This window comes from Eleutherodactylus coqui, chromosome 12, assembly GCF_035609145.1.
Source record: "Eleutherodactylus coqui strain aEleCoq1 chromosome 12, aEleCoq1.hap1, whole genome shotgun sequence".
Taxonomy (NCBI): Eukaryota; Metazoa; Chordata; class Amphibia; order Anura; family Eleutherodactylidae; genus Eleutherodactylus; species Eleutherodactylus coqui.
This window is the reverse complement of record NC_089848.1, coordinates 44,787,916-44,812,442: the sequence shown is the minus strand read 5'-3', so window position 1 is coordinate 44,812,442 and position 24,527 is coordinate 44,787,916. Positions and strand designations below refer to the sequence as shown.

At 47.5% G+C, this 24,527-nt stretch overlaps 1 protein-coding gene across 1 annotated transcript in view; it reads right to left on the bottom strand.

Moving 5' to 3' along the window:
• TRIM71 (tripartite motif containing 71) overlaps positions 1–17,898 on the bottom strand; it is a 56,669-nt gene extending 38,771 nt beyond the window's left edge. The window contains exon 1 of the mRNA XM_066584860.1: positions 17,076–17,898. Coding sequence (XP_066440957.1) covers positions 17,076–17,813 — 738 coding nt within the window. The 5' untranslated portion in view covers positions 17,814–17,898. The remainder of the gene's footprint in view (positions 1–17,075) is intronic.
• Positions 17,899–24,527: the final 6,629 nt, after the last annotated feature.

Below are 24,527 nucleotides of genomic sequence, written 5' to 3'. Positions count from 1 at the left end.
TCCTTTCATTTTGGGCCCCATTGTGCATAGACGTAATACTAGGGCCACAATGGGTATGTTTCTGAGCACAGGACAAACAGGGGTATCCATTTTGGGGTGCAAGTCTTCATTCATATATGTGCGGTACAAAAAAAAACTGCTTTTGAAATGACAGAATTACCCAAAAAATGAAAATCATAATTTTTTCCTTCTGCTTGGCTTAGATTCATTCAAAAACTGTGAAGTCAAAAAAGTCATCGTACCCCTAGATAAATTCGTTAAGGGGTCTACTTTTCAGAATGGGGTCACTTGTGGGCGTTCTCCATCGTTTTGCTTACTCAATGGCTGTACAAGTGGGCAATAGTGCCTAAATCTCCTTCAAGCAAAAATTTCTGTTCCGAAAGCCACCGGTTGCTCCTTTCATTTTGGGCCCCATGGTGCATCCAGACGTAAGATTAGGGCCACAATGGCTATGTTTCTGAGCATGGGAGAAACAGGGGTATCCATTCTGGGGTGCAAATCCTAATTTTCATGTGTACTATAGAAAAAAGTCCTGTCTTTAAAATGACATATATGCAAAAATATGAAATTTTAGTTTTTCTCTTCTAAATTGCATTGACTCCTAAAAAAAACTGTGGGGTTAAAATACTCATGACACCCCTCAGTGAATACCTTAAAGGGTGTAGTTTTTAAAATGGGGTCACTTGTGGGGGTATCTATCATTTTGACTCCTATGAGCCTCTCCAATCTTGGTTTGGTGTAGGAAAACAAAGTGTTCCTCAAAATGCTGAAAAGTAATGTTAAATTTGTAAGTCTCCTAAATGGTTAAAAAAAAAAAAGAAAGTTTTTCCAATGTGCGCCAAAAATAAACGGATGGAAATATATATCTTAACAAAAATTTCTATATTATGTTTGCACATATTTGAGATATTGCAGTTGGAAATGTGAAAAAAATGACGATTTTTTCAAAATTTTCCCAATTTTGGCGCTTTTAATAAATAAACAAATTCTATCGGTCTTTTTTTTCCGCCTAGATGAAGTACAACATGTGGCGAAAAAACAATGTCAGAATCGCTTGGATATGAAAAACCTTTCTGGTGTTTTTCCATGCTAAAGTGACACGTGTCAGATTTGCAAAATTTGGCCTGGTCATTAAGGCGCAAACAGGCTTGGTCACTAAGGGGTTAAGTAATCAGAACCTAGCATAGAATTATAGGAACCTTTATATGGTACAACTGTCGGGCGCATAAGTGACCAACAGCATTGGTGACCATCACTCCTGTGTTTTAAGTCTGTGGCTTTCAATTCCCAGCCAAGGCTTGTATAAAGAGTCCAACATTAACTTGCAGGAATGCTGCCTTATAGGTGGCGCTGTGGAGATATTGTTTTATCTCCCTTATTTGCATATTACCCAGAGGAGCATTGTTCAGTGACTGAAGGTGGAGCAGGATGGGGATACTTGCAACAATCTGAACTATTTTTCATGGGTTAACCAATTCTACTTGTTTGTATCTTCAATACATGCACGCTCCTTAGCCAGCATCTCAACAGTGCAAAATGATCGGAGGTCTGTGCGGATTGAAGGAAGTTATGCAACTAGAAGTATATATTCATTATGTTGGCCTCCAAAAGGGTACATAAAATATGTAGAGTTCCTAGAACATTACGGAGATACAAATGTACTTGTGAGCAAGATTGTGTTACAATTAGAGGCTTTACAGAACTATCCTCCCCTCCAGTACACACATCAAATTAAAAGGCTCTTTTGCTAACTTTCTTCTGATTTAAAAAGTGAATTCAAGTTAAAAATCGTTCCACCGTATGCCAATTCATTCATATGAAAAGGTTACTAGACTGAGCCTAGCTTCCATAAAGCCGCCCACTCGTGTCACAGTCCATGGCAGCTCTGTATCCAGAGCTTTTAATCCAGATGAGTCCGATTTCAAGCAGCACCTCTGGCCAAACATTCAGCCTTCAGGGTTCGCTGCAGATACAATGTAGTGTAATATGGCATTTGTCAAAATGGTCAAGTATGTCATAAAAGGACAGGCTGGGGCTGCCAGTGCCACCATTAGTAACTCTGCTCTCTAGCATAAAGGGGGTCCTGAGGGCAGAACATTCCTCTAGGATATCCAAAAGCCCAAGTGAAGCAGAGAAGTCTTCATGACAATTCCTGAAAAGGAGGAGTTTTCCAGACCTACAATATTGAAGTTCTATTCTAGACCTCAGATGGAACCTTGAGTCCTCCGGATGGTCAGAGCCCCTTCTCATCAGCTGATCAGCGGAGGTCCTGTGTGGCAGACCCCAACAGATCTAATAGTGATGAATAGAGATGAGTGAGCACGCTCGGATAAGTCAGTTACTCGAGCGAGCCTCGCTCTTCTCAAATAACTGCATTCTTGTCTCAGCGTGCAAGGGGAAGCGGGGAGAGAGAGAGATCTTTCTCCCCCCGAGCACGCTCGGACAAGAATGCAGTTACTCGAGAAGAGCAAGGCTCACTCATCTCTAGTAATGGAACTATCCTCAGGAGACACTTATTACTCCATCTTCAAGTCAGATGGGTGTGGAGGAGCCTGGGGAACGCCTTTAGTCCGAGAGGGTTGTGCCAGCAGTTGGGTACGGTGGTTCCGTTATGGTCTGGGGCTGTTTTAAGTGGCATGGTAAGAATCATGACCAGAGGTACCTCGAAATTCTATAAAGTGTGCTGTTGGTAATGTGGCAATACTCTGGGAATGGTCAGCCATACTTCCAAGAACTGACACAAATCCAACACGGTTTAATTTTGCTTTAAGGATATGGATGTTCCAGTCCGGAAGTGCAATAGATCTGTACCAATCCAGCGTCCTGCTTGCTGTGACATTACTATGGCTGCATTAGAAGACCATCCACAGCTGTGATACATCCGGCGTGTAAACATTAGGACTACTTATGATATTTTCAGAAAGCTAATGAGCCGCAGTTCTGAGACATATAACCTCACCAATAATGAGAAAACCTGCAGAGCGGAACCCAGAGGAAAAGGTTCTGCCATCCAATTAACTCTGCAAACAGGGGAGGCGCTGGAAAAACAAGATAAGGAGTTAATTGGATTCTTCTCTCCATTTCAAAGCTCCCATCTAGACAAAGATTCCCACCCCAGCAACTTGACTTGAAGCAATCACTGGTAATTAAATTAAGATTAAATAACTGTTTCTATTGTTGTACATTTACATCTACTAACCACCATCCTGTATTCCATTGTGCGCATGCCTCCACTTTAGAGCATTCGGTACTCATGCATAGTCCCACGTGTTTGGCTCTACCGCACAGTCCTCTACATTTAGCCTTTAATGCAGAACGACGGCCCTTTTACACCGGACGATTCTCGCTTGATCGCTCAAGTGACATCTTCTGCTGATTTGTTGGCGCTCGTCCAGAATGTTTAGGCAGGCAGATAGTTGACAATTGTTCTATTCTCGTTCAGCACTTCATATTCCTAGGTGAAGCACCGAGCGGTGACGAGAAGTGAGCGGGCCGCTGATTATTTTTATGCAAGCTGAAACACAAACGAAAAGTGCACGACGGCCCGCGCTTAGATGCAGCCATTATCGCTCACTTTTGTTCATTTGAGCGACAATCGTTACGTCTAAATGGGCCCCAATGGCCCTTTAACATTGGATGACTTGCTGTTCCGTAACAGACTGCCTGTTTACATGGGTCGATACGTCGTTCAGCTTTCTGCGAACAGAAACTGGACGAATGAGAATCATACGAATTCTTGGTTGCTGTTCAGTCCGAGCATGCATTTTCACTGAATCATCACTTAGATTCCCACTCACTGCGGAAACGATTTATTGGCCATTGTGGAAGGACCCCAAGAGTCATTTCCATACCAAAAAAGGTTTTTTTTTTAAATTTGGGGAAAAGGGAAAAAAATAAATAAATAAATAAAATAAAAAATCAACATACCCTGCTTGGAACTCTAAACTCACACTCCATGAATTAAGTTATTGACTAACGCCTAAGGATGACTACCCACTAGCGGTTTTTTTCCTGCTGCGAATTCGCTGCTTTTTTTTCTAATTGTCAGTGGGACTTTCTAATATTAGAAACGCGACGCAACGACCGTTTTTGGTGCGTTGCGTTTTTAACATTAGAAAGTCCCATTGACAATCAGAAAAAAAAAATGCATCGAAGTCGCAGTGGAAAAAAAAAACGCTATAAATTTAAAAAAAACAAAAACTATACATTTGCTATTTGCTTTATTTGATTTTTTTACTGCAGTCCAACAACGTCTTCTATCCATACAGGGAAGCTCCAATTGTGAAAGGGTCGTTGGCGCTCAGCGTTATACACTGGTCACTTATTAGACAAAACATAATATATTCCTTAAAAGATTATTCCCATCTTGTCAATTCCATCTCAAGTTAGGGCAACTCAAATATTACCCTTTGGGAGCTTTCTTCCAACTTGTCCTAGTCTCTATACATTTCTATAAGGCTGTCCAGCTGGCATGCCGTCAGGCTTTATGGCCACCGCAGCGGCGGCGGTGTTGCGCAGTTCTGACCAGTTCGGCTCCATGTCCGGGACCTTGGGAGCATGCATACAGCTGGCTGCCCCTGTCTATATGAGGCATGCGCAGTGGTGCCCTCCTTATCAGGGCTGTCAGGATGTCTGCTGCCGTTATCTCGCTATGTAAATATAGAGATAGCCGTGTACTTTGGAGCAAGGATCTGCCAGGTGACAGGAGCCTTTCATCTAGATAAGGCGGTTAGTGGGGGGGGAGCAGTGCATGCCGTCCTCCTCCAGCTCTCCCATCGCTGCTATATCCATGCAGATGCTCCAACGCGGCTTTCTTCCTTTAAACGAATTTTGAGCGATAACCGCCCCGTGTAAACGGCCCTGGGAACGACTTAACGATCAGTAATAACACCCATTAGTGAATGAGCCACCAATGAGAAGAGAACGTTTATTGTTCATCAGTCGGTCAATTATTGTTCACCTTCACTGGTTTAAACGAGAACACCCACAAAGCTGCCCGAAATCTCTAGACGCAGCAGTTGACCGTGTACAATTACTTTACACCTAGCATATCAGTTATCATCTAGCATTTCTATAAACAGGTTTAAAGAGGTTGTCAGAGTTGTACAACCCCTTCCCCATTCAATAACATAAGGACTTATAGTGCAGGTAGGAACACTGAGGTTGATCTTGCGGTGCACTTTAGAACCACTACTTGGTCTCAAAATATTTTTTTATTTTTTCTGTGGAAACTAGAAGAATTTCAAAGTTTTAGCCAGGAGCTGTGCAAGATAACAGGTTCAGTTACATTTTGAGGTTTTGCCACTAACCAGACGAACAAGGCCCTCCATATATAATTTAAATCCGTAGCTATGACAATGGTGTGAAACTGAAGGTTGTGGATGTTTTGGCCCTTATACACAGGACTGATATCGCTCAGATTCCTGCGCTCGCATTAGAATCTGTACGATAGTCGCCCCCTGTAAATGCATGCAGCAACTGAACGAGAATGGTTTGGTTTCAGCATACAGAAAACTGAATGACGCTCCATTCTGTGTAAGCCGCAGTCGGTCACTTTTTAAACAGCTGTCTGCTTACTGTGAATGGAGGCGGACAGGGGAGAACGCCCCCCGGCCCGCTTCTCCTCCATGCTGTGTGTGATGCCAGCGATACTCCTGTGTAACGGCACAGGAGCGGGCATCACTGGGACAGGCCACCGGACATAGTTTGCCCGACAGCTCGTCCCGTCTTAAAGGATCATTAGTCATGATGTGGGTAGGTGATCAAAGAGGGAGCATGGCTTGTCCAAAAAAAAGGAAAAAAAAATATTCTGAATTCCTCACCAAGCACTTCCTTTATGTGAAGGATACAAACATTTAAACCAAATAAAGGGACATTTACCTTTTTAAAAAAAAAAGTCACTGTGTAGGTGCCGATTTCTCCAGGATGGGGGATAGAGGGGGCAGAGCGCTGGAACAGGGGGGTTTGATGAGTACAAGACTCCTCCCCCGATTCCCTGTTCCTTCATCTTTGAGCTCCTATTAAAGTAGTTTAGGGGGCTGACTGGTTTCCTTTAAAACTAGCGAGAGTTATGATTGATTTCAACGTGCAAGACAAATCCTTTCAATAGATCAAGCACAGGAGCGGGGCGCAGCATATGGCAGGCTTATTAATTGAAACTACAGGGAGGGCCACATTCGTTGATGCTGACATAGATAACCCAATTCTTACCCTGATAGAACTGGCACAGCCACTTTTTTTTTTTTTTTTTGCAGTTATAGTTTATCACCCCCAACTCTGAAACTTTTTTTTCTGCCTTCACAGGCGATCTTGCATATATAAGATAAGAGGTATTCGTGTATCTTGACGCCACCTGAAGTGTGGGTTATGTAAAGATACTGCCTGCTTGACAGGGGGTTGATGCCCACTGTTCTTGATAGGCTGTTATTAGTCACCCTCACAGCAGGTCCTGGAAGTCAGCAATGCACAGCGGTCTCCTCAAGTGAGTATATCACATGTGTTGCTGGCCCCGCTGTGACTGTAGGCGGCAGCAGCCTCCACCCAGCAGCACTGCACCGGCGGCGACTTCTTCCTCTGACTCTTCCTGCTGGCACAGTACCTGGCGGCGCTTGCGGCCTCCCGGCAGCAGCGGTAAGATGATAGTGGGCAGCGCTGCACCGGCTTCTTCTTAATGTGAGTGTCCCCAGCGGCGTCTGCGGCAGCAGGCTACTGGTTGCATCTCTACAGTGAATGGGGCCAGCGCTGCACCGGTGGCACTGTGCCGCCTCCGGCGGCTTCTCCCTGTCACTCTTTTTGCTGTAACAGTCCCCTGCGTCGGCACCGTGGCTCCCTGCAGCACTGACCTCTGCCCTCCCCTTACCGAGGCCCGTGGGAATGTCCCAGCCGGCTCCAGTTTTAACATAATGGGTTAACAGCGGCGGTGGATGCAGGTATTACTGTATCTTGTACGCCTAGCATGTACTAAACACTGTGCTGTTAGGACTTTTGACAACTAGCCAATCGGGAGCTAGGGGTGTGACAGGGGCTTGCCTGCATTCAAGTCCTCTCAAACCCCTAGCTTCCTGGTGGCGTCAAGATACACTAATACCAAGATACAAACACTTAGTGCACATCGGGTCCATAGAAGTGTATAGATATGATTAAGTCAGGATCATTTCTTGGTGCCCACAACAACACTGCCATACTTCACATCTCAGGGTCCGCTCAAGTTTATCAGGTTCCAAGTTGTACGGTGCCCTAATAAGTCAGGTCTAAAATAAATGGGTCCATACTATGCCCTTGTATGCCATATTTCATGCAGAATTGGGGGGAGAATAAAGATGGTGCCATTTTCACTAAAGGCCGGTATATGGTCATCTCCTCTAGAAGTATTGTTCATTTGGTTCTGTAGACCCGCTGGGGAAGGGTCCGGTGTGCCTCCAGGTGTTACCTTCAGGACATGGATCATTAAACATACTCCTATCTGGTAAAGTCATATGCTGACCAAATATGTTGGGCCACTTCTGTGATCACTTTTAAAAGGCATCACAGCTTCAACAATATTGAATTTTCCCTTATAGAATAATAAGAGTGAAGTACGGTGCCAATTCTGTATCTCAGTGGTGATACAATTACATTATCACAACATCTATAGGATGTGAGAAGCATTTTTGCCATCTCTCTCTACAATATTACATAGGGGTGTCAGAAAATATACCAACCACCCCACTTTGATGTCTAGTAAAGTTATTTTTTGCTCCATCCTTCAACCACCAATGTGCTTTTTTCTGGGGCAAACGAAAGAAACTGCCACAAACAGATTTATGTGGCGCCAACACATTCTGTAGTACTTAATGGGCATCACCTACTGTGTGAGCCCGGCCTAAGGATCCCACCACAGCATTTCAATGGAGTTCAGGTCTGGACTTTGACTGGGCCATTGCAACAGCTTGATTCCTTTCTTAGTCATTCTGACACAGACTTGGTGTTCTTGGGATCGCTGTGTTGTTGCCCGACCCAATTTTGGCCAAGCTTTTCACTAGATGGCCACATGTTTGACTCTAGAATATTTTTGATATACCCAAGTGTTCATGGTCGACTCAATCACTGCAATATGCCCACGTCCTGTGGATACAAGACAAGCCCAAATCACTAACCCCTCCACCTCCATGCTGGACAGTTTTCGCCAAACATCTCCACCTAAATTGTGTAATGCACGACAAGTCATCACTTTTGCTTATCCTTAGTCCTTTTAAACCACCCTATGGTTGGGCGAATGGGCACTCAGGTACAAAAAGCAGCCTGTGTAACAAGAACTTTAAGTTTCATAGACATCAAGAGAAAACAATGACCCTAGAAGTTGTGGGAAAGTTGTAAATTTGTAGGCGTCCTGACTGTTCCATAATTTACATTTACCTCATCATTACTCAAGCACAACTGAAGAACATGCCAGCGTCCAAGAGCCGAGACCAGACATAACGAAGGTATGTGACACACAGTCCAGGAATTCGTAGGACTGCCCTGGCCCTCAAGAGGTTAAAATCTTCACATCTTTGAAGTTCTGTTTATTTACCTCAAGGAAATAGAACCCTGAAGGAATTTATTGACTCTTGGACAATGGAGTTTGAGCTCATTACTCTAAATGCAGAGACATTGCTCAAGGAATGCTTGGAAAACAGACACACTGGTGCCAACTATCACAACAAGAAGGAATATTCCGGGCTTTTTAAGGCTGTGAAAAAGGACCCCACAGCTTAAGATTCCCCCATCAATGAATGTAGCAGTTTACAAAAGGGCGACAGAGGAAAAAAAGTGAGAATTGCAACATTACACACACACAAAAAAGGCAAAAAATAAAAATTAAGAAAAAAAAAAAAAAAGTCAGCTGAAGAGTTGATCCAACACCCCAGGAGGCGGGAGAGATAGAATCCTACCTCTAAAAGGTTTTGCGCAAAATTTGTTCAAACCAATGAAAATGCGTGGCAATCATTACTTCTAATAAAGCCACCATTAGTTTACTTTTCGTTTGTCGCTCAGTTTCAACCAGCCTAAAAATCATCGCTGGTTCACCGACTTCTTGCTGCGTGTAAATGCTCCCCGCTCAGCACTTCAAATAGAATGTGAAGCCCTAAGCGAGCGATACTACAGCGGTGATCCGGCTGTCTAAACGCTCTGCACAAGCGCTATCTAGCGGTAACGTAACCCGCTGAGGCCGATCATTTAGCCAACAGTCGTCCAGTGTAAATGAAACATGAGGGTTCCATTTTTGACATTTGCCTTTCTTTTGACCAAGGACAACAGCTGCAAGGAGTTGGAATATTGGCTCTATGGTAGTGCAAGGTTTCAGTGGGCACCAAGCACTGCTCCATTAAGCAGCGTGTAGAGTCTTAAGGGAACTTTACAGGAAGCAACTATTGCTAAAATAGTTGCTCAGAAAAGTAGTTGAAGCTTAAGAACGGCGGGTGTTAGTTGGCTTTTACGCAGAGCGATGATACTTTAGTGATTTGCCCAGATATCATTCGCAGAGGAGATCTTCAGTGAAATTTGCTTGCAAGTTATTCAAATATGAATGACTGACTTTTCACCCCCCCCCCCCCCCCAAAAAAAAAAAAAAAAAAAAGTTTCCTTTGAACCTGAGGCCCATTTACACGCAACGATCATAAATAAATAAAATTAATTAAACCGCTGGCATATAAGCGATTGCCCATTAGTACTTGAAGCAAAATGATCACTAAAACTGTCAATCTTTCAATCGTTTGTCTTTGCGTGTAAATGAGCCTTTACCAAAAAAAAAAGAAAAAGTCGTCGCTTTTCACCTTGTCGGTGGCCATATTTACACATGGTAGACGGGTACTTTGATGGAAGGTGCCTTTCGACTGCCAATGCAGCGTGTGCATCAGGCAGTCAGAGGAGCTATGCAGCCACGTTGGATAGTCCAGGTAGGTTCACATTAAAGACCCTTTGCACTGGGCAGGTGCTGGAAAATAACTGTTTTGGTACAAACTAACATCATCAATGCAATGATTTGTTGGCTGTTGTGGTTTTGTGTCCATGTTACTGTGCGAGTACTGAAACGTGCATCGGACCACAGGTTTTGTTAAGGTAGGAATAGAAGTAGGATACTGTTAAACGACCGCCAGTTGGCTGCTACTAGCGCATACGGCTTCATGACAACTACCAGGCTGAACCTGCAAGTGGAGGTTCAACTCGGCAATTAGCACTACTACACGAGCGACAAAGGCACTTGTGTAAGGTCAGCCTGAAATTGTAACTGTATTACAGCTCATCTTTAGTTATATAGAGGAGGTCATACTGCCAGGAGTTAGAAATCCCTTTAAATGAGCACAGATTGATCAGTGCCCATTATGGGCAAATTGCCTGCGCAACCTTTAAGGTCCTTTTACATGGGCCAACAGTCTTAAGCGACTGCATGAGCGCTGATGTCACCGCTGAAGTAGTCAGCCCTTGTGCCGAGCGTTTAAACTAAAAGACTTGTGGTGGACTTCTCGCTCCGTGCTTCACCTCCTATGAGAAGCGCTGAGCAGGGAGCTTTTACATGGGACTAGAGCAAACAAGGTTTTTTTTAAGCAGACGGAAAAGTCATGTGAAGCAGCCACGGACAAGTGAGCGATTTTTTTTGCATTCGCACTGAACGAGTATCGCTCAAAATTTCTTCGTTTGAACGAATATTGAGTGATAATCCTTACCTGTAAACGGGCCTTTACCCATCCAGAAGATACCTTAATAAAGAAGTCTGGTAACATATTAGTTTCAATCAGAAATGTGACGGAAGTTGTAAAATCACAGCTTCAGATAAAAAATAAAAAAAATTTCAAAGCTGTAACTACCACATTTTTCAGACTTGCAAAAGAAGAGAAAAAAAAAAAATCTTACAAAAAGGCGTGCGCCCATCTTTTGGTCCGATGTCAGGAGGGTCAGGCAGCGCCAGACCCCTCTAACTGCTTCCATAATGATTGGGCACAGTGCTTTTGTCCTCTGTGTGATTAGGACCACCAAGTAGTAGTACTTTGCCTTCACTCTTTAGCTCCGGTCTGGCTGCTGCTGATTATCAGAGACTGACCTCTGACCCTTCCCCCAGGCTCTGTGCTGTGTACAGGAGGTGCTGTAATGCAGATGGCGGGGTGAGGAGAGGTCAGGGGTCAGTGTCTCTAATAATCAGCCGGACTGGAGCTGAGGAGTGATATAAAGTACTTCCTGGAGGTACAGGGATCACAATTACTATGGGGCTATTGTAGCTATCCAAGTCCATTTGAACCTAAACTAAACTCTCCACTTCAGTCTACCAAGATTTAATAGGAAAGATTTGTATCCTCTGTTCTGTTGTCCGAGAGTGCCTTTACATGGAACAGTGACAGTTCGCTTGTACTGTTTATACAAGGAGATAAGCCATTAGCTCGCAAATCATTCACTGTACCAGTTAACCATCAGGCGACATTTTCTTGTGCCGTCACGTGAGAACTGTTTGGGCGACGAGATTGCGGAAACCGCAATTCAAATCAGTTTGTGAGAGACCGGTCTTGCTCTTCATTTCAGACGCCTGTTATTCCACACATTAGGGCAGATTTGTGAATCTGTCTAAAAGATCTGCTGTCCATAGCAACCAATTACAGCACAGCTTTCATTTTACCAGACCACTAAAATTAAAGCTGCATGGTGATTGGCTGCTGTGGGCAACAGATTCTTCTTTTAAACCAGTTTCAGAAGTGTCCCTCCAGCTGGAGGTTCCATCGCAGATCCAGCTGCTAATACCGGCATGCTGCATGCAGCGCTTCATCTTCCATTCCAAAACCAGGCAGCTGAGCAGAAAGTTGGCGGACCCCCATTATAGTCAATGGGGGTGTGCCTGGCGAAATATTTGGCTACAGGGATTCCCCTTTCCTCACCCCTTAAAATACAACACCTACGCTGAGTTCACATTTTTTGGTGCATTGTGAGTTTGAACCGCAGCAAAAAAAAAAAAAAACATTTTATTGAAAAACATACCTTTTTAAAAACCATGTGCTTAACAATGCAGGCATTTTAATGAACTGCATGAGGCTTTGATGCTTTTTCACTGTTCAGAAACAAAAAAAAAAAAAAAAAACGCAACAAAATACGCAAAAAGTGAGCGCAGCCCATTCCCTTTAGAGCGCCCACACTTGTACGGGCAGGAGTTAGTTAGTTCCAATGTGTTTGCACTTTCCTGCTGGAGTATAAAATGTAACCTGCACGGCGTTACAGATGTGTTACCAAACATTCTACAATGTATATACTATAAGAGCAACTATTAAAACAAGAGTTTGTCCCCAAATTGTACCAAAATCTGTTCCATAGAATACCAGCCAGACTGGATGGGAGCCTCAGTGTTTAGCTTTAGCAGGATTTACATTCACGTTTACGGTTTCCCTTGTGCTGGGAAGATGTTGGCGCCAAGTTATTACTTTCCATTACTAGGTAATATTTTATTATAAGCCTGTTGTAATAGAGTGAGGGCAACTTATACAACTTGTATCCAAATGCTCCAGAGCCAAAAGATTTATGACTACAACTGGAAGAGAGTAACAATACCTGGGCAGAAAGGCTGAAGGGCATGTGGGTAATAAACGCCTAAAAGTTTCAGCCTGGGGACTCCAAACTGGTTTAACAAGCAAGGTGGACACACCGACTACCAGAGAAACCCCAGCAATATCATCCTCCTCCGATTACAACTGAACAACTCTGAGTAAAGAATACAAGTATGTTTTAGTCCAGTTCTACAACTAGTCATATCAGAAGTTCAATTGCTGTATATTGGATATGTGATATTGCATATTCTCCATCTATAAAACCTATCACTTTATGTATCTATGCAACGTTAGTGGGCATACACGTGGTCAGGACTGGTAGGAGGACGTCTCTTCTGCATGTAATGGCTAGTGTATGCAAAAACTGTGCTGCCTGAGAAGGGTCTGCAATAAGAACAACTTATGAAGATTTGTGTTTTCTGCACAATTACCATTCTTAGGTTTGTGCGTTTCCTACAGATACTCTTCCGACATTCCCTCAACATTACAACTGGCCAATTTTATACAAAGGTCAGTGAACCCAAATGTCTGTGTTTGAGATAGGAAAATGTGAGCATCGTTGAAGGAAGGGATCGCTGAGAATCTTTACAGCTCTGCAGAATGTCGGTGCCATATGTGCAACTTTGATACTGTCAAAGCTGATACTGGCATGGATATCAGACAACCGAAAGCAGTGCAAAACCGAAAACCATGGAGGGAGCCCACCTAAAATGCAACTAGAAATAATGCTTCATTCCCGCTATAACTACATGCAGATAGGAATAGGTGTTCCAAATATTCATCTACACTGTTTTAGTCATTCCATGTATTCAACCTTAGATCTACAGAGTCATTGCGCTCCCTTATCTGTGGCATCTCAATCATTACACAGAAAGCTCAGACAAGACATCACATAGAACTACAACGAGGACTGCTGCATGCAAGTCCACAGAACTGTTGGCAATTTACATTTCTTTACACAATTCAGAAATATCTGAAGTTTTAGAATAAACTGTTTCCATTTTTTTGCGTAAAGTACAAGATTACAATTAAGTCATTTTATCTGACTGAGGAAGCCTGCTTATACAGGCAGACCCATTGTTGGCTCGTTCACATTCACTGCATACGTCAATGAGGAGGATCGGTAAACGAGCCAACAAGGATTTTTATGCCCGTTTTAAAATTAATCAACGAAAAACGATCAGTTTATAATTCGATCGTTTGCTGCATTTACACAGAACAACTTTAATTTTCGCTCATTTGAACGATTTTCGTTCCGTGTAGAAGAGCCTTAACACGTACATTGCACAATACTGGGTGAGAGAACGTCTGCATGATGCCCTGTAATAGTGAACATTTACCATCAAACTTCGTTTCATGCATGAAGCCACAAATCTGACGAAGGATTTTTATACAAACGCTAACAATATAGCACAATGTGATTGGATGAAAAAGTAATCTTGTAGATCAGACACTTCAGGCATTATGCCAAGAAGATTCTAAAGCTTGCTGTAAGATTCTCTTTTTGTTAGCCATTAAAAAGGTATCATATCTACAAGATTACTTTGTTTCTCTTTACTGAGAAAAATCAGATTTTGCTCTCCTCTGTATCAACTAGAGCAGATCCCTACAGAGAACTGCCAGCTCTGCACCTCTCAGTAGACCGGCGTCTAGAGAAACATCTACAGGGAAATGCAGATTAACCAAAAACTAAAAGGATTACAAGTAAATATTTCCACCGACAGAATCAACCATTTCTCTACTGTGAAACTATAAATCCCCCCTAAATACATGAAACGATTCCACAACTCAAGTAGGATACAAGATGTAACGAATCAGTAAGTGATTTAGTCCACATGTAGGGATCATACTTCACAATCAGATCATTAAACGTAATCTTTCCTTCAGATGTTAAACAAAAATTAACTACAATGATTTGCAAAACTGTATAATTTTATTTAAAACTGCATTTATACATAGGGAATAAACACGATTAACCCTTCATATGCCGAATACATTCATATAGAATTAGAGGCAAGAGGTATTAATACAGCCATATGGAAATAAGTGACAATCGACTATTAGTAGAGATGTTGGAAACATGCAAGAATATCGCCCACGCAATACTAAGATTACAGCGTATAACAGCCACGCCCACGGTAATCAGACTGTAAATAACCAGAGAGGGCGCAAATATACTTGGTTACATATCAGACTATGGTACATTCTGATAGACAATGGCTTTCTTCTGTTCCCATTTCATATATTTTACAGGATTGCCGGGCTCCCGGGCCACACACAAACTCCACAACAATACAGAATAAATTGCTCCATTATGAACGGCCAAACAAGAGGAGGGGGGAGCTGGCACTGTAACAGATTCAACTCTACTGTGAGGAATACAAAAGGGAAAAAAAGGGTCCAACTCCCCCATCAGCAGCATTCTGCGTGCGGATGAATGAGCGGATCAATCAAAATGTTATTTTAAAAAAAAAAAAAAAGGGAAAACACAGATTAAAATTTAATTTTAATTCTGAGGAAAATTCGAATCAGAACAGAACTAAACGAAAACCCCAAAGAGGACATTACACCCCGAGTCAGGAAATAGCCAGAGTTATCTGATGGTGATTAAAACCCAACTTCAGGGTTTAGGTGGAAAAATCATTAGCGATCCCAAGGATGACAATTAACGGGAATTGTTATGTAAATTCATCAATTCTAACCAATTTGTTGGACTTGTTTACATTTTTTCTTTGTTGTTACTAAAACAATCACATTGGATGGAAAAATGAATGTTACCATCTCTGCCCCTTTAAGGATCGGAAATCCTCTAGTTCCATAGAACTGGAAAAGACTGGATGGAACAACTGCCTTATTTTAGGGTCATTTTAGTCGTTGGAACAGATTAACTAGTTCGCTGACAGATAATATTTCATCAGTCGATCATTGGTTAATTAGGAGTAATATTGCCCATTCTGGGTCTGTGAACAGCTACTTTTTACACAAAGCAACTATGACTTATGCCAACATCCAATGAACAGTATTATATCTGCTTATCATCCAATTGTTGGCAGCATGTAAACCAAACGATTATGGTTCAATTCTGCAGAATCCAAAGACTGACTGAACAAAGAGGCCGGTTACACCAGGTGCCACCTTACCCGTCACCAGTTATGGGGCACACCTACGGGTTGCAGTATAAAGAGCGTGTTTAGCAGTCATAGGGGCTTTATCAGGACAAGTTATACCTTATTCACAGGAGTGGGTATAACTTGTTAATCAGTGGGGGGGGGGCTCATCGCTGATCTCAAGAACGGAACTCCCGTGTCCGGTTCTCTCCTGTCACTGCGGGGGTTTCTTCTTCCCCAGCAGTGACGTCACTCTGAACGAAGCACTGGCCGAGCATGCGTCCTTAGCACTCCATTCATTTCAATGGGAGTGATGGAAATACCCAAGCGAGTGCCTAGGGGCTTATTCACAAACACATTTGTGCTGCATACTAGTTGTGCAAAATATGAGCAATAGGCAATTAACAGAACCCAGCGATTTCTATTGGTTCGTTCACATGAGTAGTTGGCGTGCGCATTTCCTGTGCAAATACGCAGCACATTTTAATTACTTGCACATTGTCCACAAAAAAAATAAATAAATAAATCCACATTAAATGAATTAAAGCACAATAAAAACGAACCTTTAATTGCCCATTCACATCAATGAGCAGGTCTGTTTGTGCATGCAAAAAAAAAAAAAAAGTTACAAAAACGCAACCCCGACTGTGCAAATATGTAAATCTGCTTCTGCCCATGTGAGGCCGGCCGTACCGTATACTTGTGATCAAGGGAGGGGGGGGGGGGGGAAAGAAAGGTGTTATACTACATTTAAGAAGGGAAAAAAAATAAAAATAAAAATAGATGAAAATGGATACTGCACGTACGATTTCAAAAACGTAAAATCTTTACTTGAGGCCGGTCTCTCACGGGTGATCGCAATATCGCCACAAGAAAATTGCGACAATATCGCAATTTTGCTCATGAGATGTCTGAGTGTCAGCGCCGCTTTATCTCTCAAAACCATCGCCGCCGCTCGCAGTTTTCTCACGTGTTTCTCGCAAGAAAGACAATAGTACTGTCTAATGTTAAAAACATCACACGAAAATTGCAAGTTGGTACGTCGCGATAAAAAGGAGTCTCCATCGGGAAAATTGGAAAGAAAAAAAACTAAGCAAAAATGCAGAAAGTTACGACACGCCCCGATTTTTTTCGCTGTACATCACATGACGGAAAACATCGCAATGAAACCATTGGAGAGCGCGGGTTTCATAAGTCTGCGCTTTCACACGCACGTTTCTAGCAGACGTGAAACCGCAACAGTGCGGACGGTCCCTTTAAAAAAGAACAGAGAAAAAAAACAAACAAAAAACTTTAGAATGAAAAAGTTGCAAAATGTATCCAGTTTTTGGAAACTTTGCTACCAGACTGTCCCTGGCACAAGGGATAATCTATTCCAGCTGGCTGCCCTATATGCCCACGCTGTGCCACCCCCGGCAGGACTCACCTCCTCGTTGTGCTGCTGGCAGTAGGCGAGCCGCTCCGGGTACATGGGCAGGATGGAGAAGGCATTGCCCTGGAAGGGCGAGGAGGACGACGAGGTGGTGGCAGCGCTGGAGGCGGGGGAGGCAGCGCCGGCGAACCTCTCGATGAAGTGGTCCTTGGTGAGCCGCACCCGCTGGTGTGCCCGCAGGCAGTTGTCGCACAGGTTCTCCTGGCAGTCCATGCAGTGCGAGCTGGCACCGTTGCCCTCGTCGCAGGAGGAGCAGCGCGGCTCAGCCTGGCTGGGGGTCGCCCGGCGGAGGAGACTGGACGACGAGCAGGAAGCGGAGCGGGGACGGGGCTGCCGCCGGCCGCCTCTCCCTCCTCCTCCCTGGCGGCTGTGCGGCTCGTCGGCTGCTCCCACCACCGCGTCCAGCAGGTTGCTGAGGTGCAGGAAGGTGGCGGAGGGCAGCGCGTCCATGCCGCCGTCGGACATGAAGACCTTGTGGTCGCACACCGGGCAGTGCAGCTGCAGGGAGTCGGCGGGGCTCCGGTGCCCCTCTAGGCACTGCTTGCAGAAGGCATGGAGGCACGGCAGGACGTGCAGCCGGCGGGGCGCCGAGCCCAGGATGCCGTTAATGCTGCTACTGCTGGACGCCTGCGAGGAGGACGAGGACGACGAGCCGGACGGGGAGACGGACGACACGCACATCTCCTTGCACAGCGGGCACAGCTGGAAGTCCGACTCCGGGAATGAAGCCATTTACATGGGAAGGGAGGGAAGCGGCTCGGTGGACGGCCGGGAGCAGACGGAGCTCCCGACTCTCCTGCGTTCACATCAAGGTGGATGCTGGACACCAGCGGCTGCAGGACCTCACTGATGTCACGCCCACGTGACCAGACCCCTGCGGGGAGGCCACGCCCCGCTAGGAAGTCTTCTCTGCCCGAGTTGTTGGGAGCCGCGGAGAAGAGCCGGTGTCCAGGCTGCTGGGGTCTAGGACGGTCTGAGATCTACACCCGAGGTGAGCCACAGCGCCGGGTGGGACCGGGGGACCTCTCCTTCTACACAGGTGATGCTCTGCAGTACTGGAGTGAGTTGAAGAATGCACTGGGATGCAATGCTCTGCATGGCCTGGAGGCTGTGAGTTCGCTTGTATGTAATGCTCTGCATGGCCTAGGTGTGCTGGGATGCAATGCTCTGCTTGCACTGGGGGCTCTGGGTTGCAATGCTCTGCTTGCACTGGGGGCGCTGGGATGCAATGCTCTGCTTGCACTGGGGGCGCTGGGATGCAATGCTCTGCTTGCACTGGGGGCGCTGGGATGCAATGCTCTGCTTGCACTGGGGGCGCTGGGATGCAATGCTCTGCTTGCACTGGGGGCGCTGGCTTGCAATGCTCTGCTTGCACTGGGGGCGCTGGCTTGCAATGCTCTGCTTGCACTTGGGGCTCTGGGATGCAATGCTCTGCTTGCGCTGGGTTGCAATGCTCTGCCTGCACTGGGTTGCAATGCTCTGCTTGCACTTGGGGCTCTGGGATGCAATGCTCTGCTTGCACTTGGGGCTCTGGGATGCAATGCTCTGCTTGCACTTGGGGCTCTGGGATGCAATGCTCTGCTTGCACTTGGGGCTCTGGGATGCAATGCTCTGCTTGCACTTGGGGCTCTGGGATGCAATGCTCTGCTTGCACTGGGGGCGCTGGGTTGCAATGCTCTGCTTGCGCTGGGTTGCAATGCTCTGCCTGCGCTGGGTTGCAATGCTCTGCTTGCACTGGGGGGCGCTGGGTTGCAGTGCTCTGCTTGCACTGGGGGGGCGCTGGGTTGCAGTGCTCTGCTTGCACTGGGGGGGCGCTGGGATGCAATGCTCTGCTTGCACTGGGGGGCGCTGGGATGCAATGCTCTGCTTGCACTGGGGGCGCTGGGATGCAATGCTCTGCTTGCACTGGGGGCGCTGGGTTGCAATGCTCTGCTTGCACTGGGGGCGCTGGGTTGCAATGCTCTGCTTGCACTGGGGGCGCTGGGTTGCAATGCTCTGCTTGCACTGGGGGCGCTGGGTTGCAATGCTCTGCTTGCACTGGGGGCGCTGGGTTGCAATGCTCTGCTTGCACTGGGTTGCAATGCTCTGCTTGCACTGGGGGTGCTGGGTTGCAATGCTCTGCTTGCACTGGGGGTGCTGGGTTGCAATGCTCTGCTTGCACTGGGTTGCAATGCTCTGCTTGCACTGGGGGCGCTGGGTTGCAGTGCTCTGCTTGCACTGGGGGGCTCTGGGATGCAATGCTCTGCTTGCACTGGGGGGCTCTGGGATGCAATGCTCTGCTTGCACTGGGATGCAATGCTCTGCTTGCACTGGGGGCTCTGGAATGCAATGCTCTGCTTGCACTGGGGGGCTCTGGGATGCAAAGCTCTGCTTGCACTGGGGGGCTCTGGGATGCAAAGCTCTGCTTGCACTGGGGGGCTCTGGGATGCAAAGCTCTGCTTGCACTGGGGGGCTCTGGGATGCAATGCTCTGCTTGCACTGGGATGCAATGCTGTGCTTGCACTAGGGGCTCTGGGGTGCAATGCTCTGCTTGCACTGGGGGGCTCTGGAATGCAATGCTCTGCTTGCACTGGGGGGCTCTGGGATGCAAAGCTCTGCTTGCACTGGGGGGCTCTGGGATGCAAAGCTCTGCTTGCACTGGGGGGCTCTGGGATGCAAAGCTCTGCTTGCACTGGGGGGCTCTGGGATGCAATGCTCTGCTTGCACTGGGATGCAACGCTCTGCTTGCACTGGGGGCTCTGGGATGCAACGCTCTGCTTGCACTGGGGGCTCTGGGATGCAACGCTCTGCTTGCACTGCGGGCTCTAGGGTGCAACGCTCTGCTTGCACTGGGGGCTCTGGGGTGCAACGCTCTGCTTGCACTGGGGGCGCTGGGATGCAATGCTCTGCTTGCACTGGGGGCTCTGGGATGCAGTGCACTGGGAGGCTCTGGGATGCAATGCTCTGCTTGCACTGGGATGCAACGCTCTGCTTGCACTGGGGGCTCTGGGATGCAATGCTCTGCTTGCACTGGGGGCGCTGGGTTGCAATGCTCTGCTTGCACTGGGGGCGCTGGGTTGCAATGCTCTGCTTGCACTGGGGGCGCTGGGTTGCAATGCTCTGCTTGCACTGGGTTGCAATGCTCTGCTTGCACTGGGGGCGCTGGGTTGCAATGCTCTGCTTGCACTGGGTTGCAATGCTCTGCTTGCACTGGGGGCACTGGGTTGCAGTGCTCTGCTTGCACTGGGGGGCTCTGGGATGCAATGCTCTGCTTGCACTGGGGGGCTCTGGGATGCAATGCTCTGCTTGCACTGGGGGGCTCTGGGATGCAATGCTCTGCTTGCACTGGGATGCAACGCTGTGTTTGCACTGGGGGCTCTGGGGTGCAATGCTCTGCTTGCACTGGGGGCTCTGGAATGCAAAGCTCTGCTTGCACTGGGGGGCTCTGGGATGCAATGCTCTGCTTGCACTGGGATGCAACGCTCTGCTTGCACTGGGGGCTCTGGGGTGCAACGCTCTGCTTGCACTGGGGGCTCTGGGGTGCAACGCTCTGCTTGCACTGGGGGCTCTGGGGTGCAACGCTCTGCTTGCACTGGGGGCTCTGGGGTGCAATGCTCTGCTTGCACTGGGGGCTCTGGGGTGCAGTGCACTGGGAGGCTCTGGGATGCAATGCTCTGCTTGCACTGGGATGCAACGCTGTGCTTGCACTGGGGGCTCTGGGGTGCAATGCTCTGCTTGCACTGGGGGCTCTGGAATGCAATGCTCTGCTTGCACTGGGGGGCTCTGGAATGCAATGCTCTGCTTGCACTGGGGGGCTCTGGAATGCAATGCTCTGCTTGCACTGGGGGGCTCTGGGATGCAAAGCTCTGCTTGCACTGGGGGGCTCTGGGATGCAATGCTCTGCTTGCACTGGGATGCAACGCTCTGCTTGCACTGGGGGCTCTGGGATGCAACGCTCTGCTTGCACTGGGGGCTCTGGGGTGCAACGCTCTGCTTGCACTGGGGGCTCTGGGGTGCAACGCTCTGCTTGCACTGGGGGCTCTGGGGTGCAACGCTCTGCTTGCACCGGGGGGCTCTGGGGTGCAACGCTCTGCTTGCAGCGGGGGGCTCTAGGGTGCAACGCTCTGCTTGCAGCGGGGGGCTCTGGGGTGCAACGCTCTGCTTGCAGCGGGGGGCTCTGGGGTGCACTGCTCTGCTTGCACCTGGGGGTTCTGGGGTGCACTGCTCTGCTTGCACCTGGGGGCTCTGGGATGCAATGCTCTGCTTGCACCTGGGGGCTCTGGGATGCAATGCTCTGCTTGCACCTGGGGGCTCTGGGATGCAATGCTCTGCTTGCATCGGGGGGCTCTGGGATGCAATGCTCTGCTTGCACCGGGGGGCTCTGGGATGCAATGCTCTGCTTGCACCTGGGGGCTCTGGGATGCAATGCTCTGCTTGCACCTGGGGGCTCTGGGATGCAATGCTCTGCTTGCACCTGGGGGCTCTGGGGTGCAGTGCTCTGCTTGCACTGGGGGCTCTGGAATGCAATGCTCTGCTTGCACTGGGGGGCTCTGGGATGCAAAGCTCTGCTTGCACTGGGGGGCTCTGGGATGCAATGCTCTGCTTGCACTGGGATGCAACGCTCTGCTTGCACTGGGGGCTCTGGGACGCAACGCTCTGCTTGCACTGGGGGCTCTGGGGTGCAACGCTCTGCTTGCACTGGGGGCTCTGGGGTGCAACGCTCTGCTTGCACTGGGGGCTCTGGGGTGCAACGCTCTGCTTGCACCCGGGGGCTCTGGGGTGCAACGCTCTGCTTGCACCGGGGGGCTCTGGGGTGCAACGCTCTGCTTGCACCTGGGGGCTCTGGGGTGCAACGCTCTGCTTGCACCTGGGGGCTCTGGGATGCAACGCTCTGCTTGCACCGGGGGGCTCTGGGAAGGCAATGCTCTGCTTGCACCTGGGGGCTCTGGGAAGGCAATGCTCTGCTTGCACCTGGGGGCTCTGGGAAGGCAATGCTCTGCTTGCACCTGGGGGCTCTGGGATGCAATGCTCTGCTTGCACCTGGGGGCTCTGGGATGCAATGCTCTGCTTGCATCGGGGGGCTCTGGGATGCAATGCTCTGCTTGCATCGGGGGGCTCTGGGATGCAATGCTCTGCTTGCATCGGGGGGCTCTGGGATGCAATGCTCTGCTTGCACCGGGGGGCTCTGGGATGCAATGCTCTGCTTGCATCGGGGGCCTCTGGGATGCAATGCTCTGCTTGCACCGGGGGCTCTGGGGTGCAATGCTCTGCTTGCATCGGGGGCTCTGGGGTGCAATGCTCTGCTTGCAACGGGGGCTCTGGGGTGCATTAGAATTAATCAGATGAAATCTTTGATAAGATTTACAGTAAGGTGTGACTGCGTGTTTTACTGTATAATGTAAACCGTATTTTCAGTGTTTGGGCGCCGCGCTCCTCTCCCAGTGACTTTACCATGTATGGCGAGAATACAGAGAATGACGCTGCTCTACCAGTGCATTTTAGCCGCCCCCCCCAAGAGGTAAAATTAGCAGATTAGTTAAAAATAAACAAAAAAAACCAACTAATTCTGTGCCTCAATGACTTGGCTCTACGCAGTGGCGTATAACTATAGGGAATGCGGTTGCACTGGGGCCCAGGAGCCTTAGGGGGCCCATAAGGCCTCTCCTTTCCATATAGGGAGCCTAGTACCATGAATAAAGCATTATAGTTGGGGGCCCTGTTACAGGTTTTGCATTGGGGCCCGGGAGCTTCAGGTTATGCTTCTGGATCTACATATTTATGTATTCAGCACTAATTTTCTGTCTCCTCTACAGAAGTGGCGCACGTTCTAATAATCAGCCGATGCATCCGACATGCAGCAGGAAAACCTGAACGGGAATCCTTCCAAGTTCTTCCTCCACATTTCCTTCTGGAGAGCCATGAGGAGTGTCCTGTACTCGGGGCCCTCCGCTCCACGGCTACAGGCTGCTCAGTTACATTGTACTTTTACATTTCTCTCCATGAATTACTCTGAGAATCTCTTCTGTCTCTGCAGCTCGGAGCAGCGCAGAGTCCAGGGATCGGAGAACGTTACACAACTTAGTGAGGAAGAGCCTTTATTAAATCAGTGCAAAGTTAGACCAATGGGGTGGATCACACCTAAAAAAGATGTACATATGTCTCTTAGTTTTACTTTTGTCCACCTGATTTCTATTGTGGAGGTGCTGTTGGGCACGAGATGATGGTTGGAGAACCGTTATGAAGAGCGTGATGATGGAGAAAGAAGAGAGAAAATACTGGTGTGCCACGTGACTTTGTACCATAAGGAGAGGCTTAAACCAGGAATGAGCCCAACATCTCCTTTATTGATGAAGACTAACAAAAGGACGCGTTTAGGGCATAACTGCTTGTTCATGCTGGACGGTGCATTAGTACGTACAGTATAAGGGCGCATTCAGACGACCGTATATCTGCCGGGTATTCACGCCAGCCGATATACGGCATCTCTCTCTGCAGGAGGAGGAGGCTGGAAGAGCCGGAGCAGTGCTCTGAGCTCCCGCCTCCTCTTTGCCCCTCTGCACTATTTGCAATGAGGAGGCGGGATGGGGTGGGGCTAAGGGGCAGGAATTAGCTCCGCCTCATCCCGACTCCCCTCATTGCAAATAGTGGAGAGGGGGGTGGGAGCTCACAGCACTGCTCCTGGCTCTTCCAGCCTCCTCCCCCTGCAGAGAGGGATGCCGTATATCGTCCGGCGTGAATACGCGGCCCATATACGGTCATCTGAATAAACCCTAAGATAAAGTATAGTCAAACATATAAGAGAGGAGAATTAGAAAAACATCTGAGAAGTCCATATAAATGAATTCAAAATGCATCAAATATGCAGTGAAATTATAGGAACCACAAGATCTAAATGAAGGAAGGTTAAAGTCCAAAACCTGTAAATATCATGAGTCAACAGCCTCTTCAATGACCCATTGAGCTCTCGCATGGGGTGTGGATGGGTTCACGTAGCGTCCTGGAGGCTAATGAAAACTCAGGCAGGGCTTAATAGACCATCTACATGGAATGATGTAAATGTCCTATTTTTTGGCATTCTATTGGAACGCCTCGCCCATTGTTTTTAATGGGACCTTTAAAGACCTTGCATGCCGTGAGATGTGCCTGCGAGCGCGATGTGATGTTTTCGTTGAAAACAATGAGAAACACTTGCGATACCCTGAAACACAGGCCTGAGTATCGCAGCTTCAAAGAAGCGCTGGCGTTTGTGAATGAAAAACGCCTCGCATCTGCGTGTAAAACACATGTTGGTAAGCGTGATATCGGGCCGAGTTTCCTGCCCTGATATTGCGCTCGCCCGTGTGAATGTAGCCTAACGGTGAACTGAACAATAGACTGCGGTATAGAAGAATTGCAATATATTGTACAAGTGCTCATAACCTAAAAAAAAAGTTTAATTAAGTTTTTGTAGAAATATTAAAATATTTA